Source organism: Tetrao urogallus (genome assembly GCF_951394365.1).
Source record: "Tetrao urogallus genome assembly, chromosome: 9".
Lineage (NCBI taxonomy): Eukaryota > Metazoa > Chordata > Aves > Galliformes > Phasianidae > Tetrao > Tetrao urogallus.
In genome coordinates, this window is record NC_136822.1 from 1959344 (window position 1) to 1965343 (window position 6000).

At 45.4% G+C, this 6000-nt stretch overlaps 1 protein-coding gene across 1 annotated transcript in view; it reads left to right on the forward strand.

Moving 5' to 3' along the window:
• The window catches only part of HS6ST1 (heparan sulfate 6-O-sulfotransferase 1), a gene marked incomplete at both ends in the record, with an annotated part of 163070 nt that extends 158164 nt beyond the window's left edge, over nucleotides 1–4906 (forward strand). Inside the window, one exon of the mRNA XM_079539863.1 lies at nucleotides 4198–4906. Within this exon, the coding sequence (XP_079395989.1) occupies nucleotides 4198–4906 (709 nt within the window). The remainder of the gene's footprint in view (nucleotides 1–4197) is intronic.
• Nucleotides 4907–6000: the final 1094 nt, after the last annotated feature.

The following is a 6000-nucleotide window of genomic DNA, read 5'->3' on the forward strand; positions in this document are numbered from 1 at the left end:
ATTAGGGCAAAATACATGGAAGGCTTCAGCTGCTCCCTTGGATCTGCAAGAACACATTATTTTTCATGCACATCTATTCAGTGACTGTGTTTGCAACGTGGCCCTTCAAAAAAAACAGTGCTGGCAAAACTGAGGCTGCTTTGTGCTGTGCTGTGAGATGGGAATGAGAGGTCCAGGGTGGGAAATGTGTAGGGCGGCACTGCTGCTGACACTGTGTCATGAAAATAGCCTTCAGTTAACCATTGTCATCTGACCTCAATCCCTGCTGAAGCGGGGGCTTTGCATAATCATTGAAGAGAGGGTCCCCGCTCCAAGAGATGTTATGTTTTGAAGTGCCAAAATAGACAAAGGAAACATTGTCAGCCCTTCACACATGGGAAATGGAGGCATGGAGAGAGAGCTTTGTCTGGGGCGCACAGGGGAACTTTGACATAAGGGCTCCTTAAACTCAAGTTTCCTGAATGCGTTTGTGTGCTGCAACCACAGGGCTGCTTCTGCTCTCTAATAATAGATTTTTTTCTCTTCAAAACTTCAGTTCCACGACAGGTTTGTCTATCAAAAACACGACTATATTTTGCTCTATTTAATAAATATTTTAGTGCTTCTTTCTTCTGACAAAGCTGCATAGCTTGCATGCACAGCAGAGTTGTAGTACTGAAGTGGCAAATGCAAAAGCTTTGGGTGGATTTTCACTTTGGGTGCAGCAAGGAAACTAATGCAAGGAAAGACAGAGATGTGACTTGAGCTTTTCCTTGCCCTTGTGGCGATTACAGCCTACTGGATGGAAAGGGAGCCTGCAAGAGTAGTGGTACTTTCCTGCCCAGCTTCAAGTGGGAAGAATAAGAAGGAAATATCTTATTAACTAGAAGGCCCATTTTCTTTCTCAAGGTTTTTAACTCCAGGAAGGCCAGTGAGACTTGGCGTGGCACGACCAAGCTTGGGCTGTTGGGTGTTTTTTATGAGGCAGCACTGAGTGGAGCCATCTGGGCTGCGAGAAGACTGCACTTCTGCAATGAGCCCTTAGGAACACTGGAGTTAAGTAGCAGTCTGGGGCACCATGCTGAAAGGAAGGGCACCCCCAGCTCTGCGTATTTTATGAGCTCATTTTATCTCTGATGACAAAAGAGAACTTATTAGTCGTGCGGTTCCTCATAAATTTCAAGGCAGTGCTGTCAAGTGGCGCTGCCTGTGTTCTCCACCATGCTGGCAGAAAGTTCTCTCGACTTTCTGGCTCACAGCATTGATAGCAGTGCTGCTCGTGGACGAGATCTAACTTTTCTCTGAACTTAAATGCAATCCCCAGGTTTCTGTTTGAGAATGGAAACCTAATTATCTTGAGGAACTTCTTGGGTGAATACTTCCTTGGTCGTTCATCTAAGAACAAAGCAGCTTATCTACCTCTCTAGTTCCTGAGGCTCCGGTCTTCTAACAGATGTGCTCTTCACTTCCTTGAGAGCTGCGTGATCCTGCACCTCTGAGACCAGTAACCTGAAAGCTGAATACAGCTTTGGGAGCACAGCTCCCAGTGTGTCAGCGGTGCATCTCAACTTGGGCAGTTAAAATTATTCTTTTGCATTGCAGTCTTTGTTTTTTGGAGTCTTGTAAAAATTATTTTATACGCTTTTGGGACAGCTTCCCAAAGAACCTCAGGGTGCCTGGTTCTGCTGCCTATACTCCAGCTGGCAAAGATGCATCTTGTTTCTGTTAGACAGCACAGTGCTTGAAGGAGGGGAGCTGGCTACCTAGCAGATCTGCAAAGGGGCACATCAAATTCAGTATGTAAGCTGTTTTTCTGCATTCTCTGCTCTCTGAGATGGATATTAGAGATCACAGTGGCAACTCATCTACTGGTGCATCACATCAACTCAGATGATAGCTTTTATAGTACAGATGTGAAGAAAGAAGTACTTGCTCATTCATATTTTTACACTCCGTGTCCTGCTGAAGCTGTCTCAGTTTCAGTGGATCCTAAAAGCTTTGCATGATGTTTGTTAAGCTGATGTACTCACAGACTCGTAAAGGGGAGGAGATGGCAAACTGGACTGAGGGTTACAGCAGTGAGTTTAATGCCAGTTCTGCCAATGCCACCCTTCAACTTCATGCGAATCATTTAATATTTCCCTTGTCTACCAATCCTTTTTTTTTCCTCTATCCACACTTGTATAAGCTGCAGGTCTGGGCAGGAATTAGTTCCTCTCGTGCCTTTGAATGCCTCACATGTGGGTCCCTGATCTGAGGTGAAATGTGACTGTTTGTGTAAGCCACACAATGATAATTGCCTTCAACCTGCTTGAGGAAAAGATGCAGCCTTTGGATTGCACTGGTGAAAATAAAAAGCCCACTATGGTTCATAATTTAAAAAATGCTGGTAGTGTTTAGCATCAGTGTCTGTCACTTGCACATCTGGCATTCATCATTGCTTCCATTTTCCTTCCACTGTCATATTTTATCCCCATCTGTTGAGCTTTTAGCAGTGTCTGTATAAATGTCTGCTTCACAGTCTGGGTAGCTGGGTTGCTGAATCCTTACAGACTGCAGTGTAAATGAAGGAAAATGAGGTCAAGTTAAAGGGAGAGTTTCTCTTATGCGCTCTGCTCCCCATGTCCCCTCTCCCCATACCCAAACATTGTATTGCACAGCACTGCTAGACAGCGTGATACCCTGGCTATGAAGGGAGGCTCAAAAAATAGCAAGTTTTTTTAGCAGCCCTAGTTATGAAAGCAGAAAACAAAGGAGAAGCTGGAGCCCAAGCTGACACCCGTGCTGTTGTTGGAAAGACCAAGATGCACTGCTTTAGAGCAGCTCTTCAGCAAATTAGTAATAACTTGGGAAAGCCAACATTCCTTAAAATCAGACTTCCCAGGCAATTGATGTATTTTCTTTAAATTACATTATTCTTACTGCAGTAATTTGGGTTGCTTCTAGGAAGAATAACACTGAAGGTGTTAGGAAAATATGGGTGTGCTAATATTAGCCAAAGGCTATTTTTTAAAATATCTTGAGTTTCTCATACGACTGTGCAGTGCCCTCATAGCAGCCACCACGTTCAGCTCTCCCGAGCCTTCCTGGCAGAGCAGTGAGCCATAGCAGCTTTACAAAGATGGGAAAAAACTCTGCTGCCACCCCCAGTGCAAAGCATTTCCAGTAGCCCATAGGTGTGCATTACCCTGCCAAAGCCAGCTGTTCCTGTGTGTGCCATGTCACACAGCCCCACGCACCAGGAGCACATGTGGATTTAATTCCCTGCCAATTTCAGCAACTAGAGAAGGCATTTCCTTGTTCTAGAAACACTCTGGGACACTACAGTCCCAAGCCATTTAATGAAAAAAAACCAACCCATTTCCCTCTGTCTGGACAGGGCCATTGCAGACTGCCATCGTTAGCAGTCCCATAACTTTAGCCAGGCTTGACGTGAGCCAGAGCCGGGGGCTCTCTCTGCAGGCAGTAGCTGTCATGCTTTCAGCTCTAGGGCTTCATTACGCACAGAGATGCAGGAGTTTCCACCTAGCTTTACACCCTTTACACCCTTGATAGCCTCATGTATCTAGGTTTGTCTTAAGTTTGAACTGATAACAGCTTAGCTGAAATGAGAACAGACTATTTCTACTGTTGCTGGCTGTCAACTCATGCCTTCTTTTTCCACAAAGCATATCCCATTCCTGTTTCCCTTTATTTTTCACTTACGTTCCTGTGGCGTTATCCTGCTAAGCAGCACAGACTCCTGGCTTTCAGCTCGGCAGCAAGGTCAGCAGCTGCATGAAGTGGAAGTGATAGCCCAGCTCTTAAACAGAGCGGCTCCTGGGCATGTCCTGCAGAGCAGGCCTTGGCTTCTTCAGAGCCTGCGCGCTAGTAGGAGAGGCCAGGAGGCTTCTGAAGTTACGGCTGCTCTCTGAGGTTGGTGTATGAGTTGAATCCTGGTGATTTGTTCTGACATTGCGGTCTGTTTCTAGAAAGGGTTGCACCGGTGGAAGAGTTCCTGCTTGGCATGACTGAAATGGTGTGCGAGGTGGGTCTGATGTTGTACTGAGCACTTTGTGTGGGAGACTGCAGGAAGAAAATCGTCCAAGGGTACACTGCGGTGGATGCCGTGATGCTGATTTACTCTGTCCTTTTTGATGTCTGCTCTAGATCTCGTATTTCCAAACATCTTTCCTGTTAGTGGCAGAGAATTTATTTTGTTTTCTCTTCTTCTTGTAGAAAATTTTACTACATCACGCTGCTGAGAGACCCCGTGTCTCGTTACCTCAGCGAATGGCGGCACGTCCAGCGAGGAGCCACCTGGAAGACCTCCTTGCACATGTGTGATGGCAGGACACCGACCCCTGAAGAGCTGCCATCGTGCTACGAGGGCACGGACTGGTCAGGCTGCACGCTGCAGGAGTTCATGGATTGCCCCTATAACTTGGCCAACAACCGCCAGGTGAGGATGTTGGCCGACTTGAGCCTGGTGGGCTGCTACAACATGTCTTTCATCCCGGAGAACAAGCGAGCACAGATCCTGCTGGAGAGCGCAAAAAAGAACCTCAAAGACATGGCCTTCTTCGGCCTGACAGAATTCCAGAGAAAGACTCAGTACCTGTTTGAGAGAACTTTTAACCTGAAATTCATCCGGCCCTTTATGCAGTACAACAGCACCAGGGCAGGAGGGGTGGAGGTGGACAATGACACCATCCGCAGGATCGAGGAGCTCAATGACCTGGACATGCAGCTCTACGACTATGCAAAGGACCTCTTCCAGCAGCGCTACCAGTACAAACGGCAGCTAGAGAGGATGGAGCAGAGGATAAAGAATCGGGAAGAGAGGCTTCTTCACCGGTCCAATGAAGCGCTTCCCAAGGAAGAGACCGAGGAGCAAGGACGCTTGCCCACTGAGGACTACATGAGCCATATTATAGAGAAGTGGTAGCCTAGGCAGACTTTTATACGAATGAATGATACTCTAGGGTTTCCATTTAAAAGATCGTGGAAGTAAAATCACAAAAACGGCAGAAGAATATTTTATTTAAAAGCAAGTCTGTAAAACAGAAGGTAGATTGCTTCCTTAAGCATAGGGTCTTTTTACTGTTTCTTACAAGACCAGTGAGATTCTTAAAAAAAAATAAAGAAATGCATAAAAATAAAAAAAGGGTCAACATTATAATGCAGAGGTAAAAAACGCACAGATGCAGTTACCCCCTCTTAAGGCCAGATGCAAAAGAATGTTTCTTATCCTCATAATTCAAACACGAATGGCAGAAGCAGGATTTTTTAAAATCTGTTTTTCCCCGAGCATAATGATATCAGAATACTTAATTAAAAAAAACAAACAAACAAGGAAACGGAGGTGTTCTTTTGTGGATGTTTTTAGAGGTGGGATGAGGATTGCATTGCTTGTAAGTAACTGATAATGGTGTCTGAGCTGAGCACAAGGGCAGTTGCTTCGTTTCAGCTGGCAGCCCTGCCAGGAAGTAGAGCACCGTGAGTATGAAAGAAGAAGCAAAGCATGGGAGGATAAGAAACATGAAAGCAAATTGGCTGTGGCCTAAGATACGTACGTAGCACAGTGGTTTTGATACACTGCACTTGTATCACACATCTTCACCATAAAATGAATAGGGAACTCCTGCTCAGAGCTCCCAGATTTCACAGGCAGGTCCCAAACCAATTTAAAAGCCAACCAAATTCTGCATAGGCTCAAAGATGCAGCCCCATGTCATAATGTCACCCTACACACTCATTCCTTCATCTGTATAATGTGTTAACAGCACATGAAAACCCTGTCCTACATGCTGAGACAGGGAGAACAAGTGGAATAGCAGTACTCTCTCGTAAATCTGCAGGACAAGTTCCTGAAAGATCCTGCAAATAATGGGTTATGGCAACAAGATGAGGGGGTGATTTTGTTTTGCTCATTGCTATGTGAAATACTTAACTGCAACAAGCATACGGATGTACCCGTATCTGTATTTTTTAAAGCTATTTTTACTTGCTTTTATCAAGAGATAATGGGCGTCATCCTGC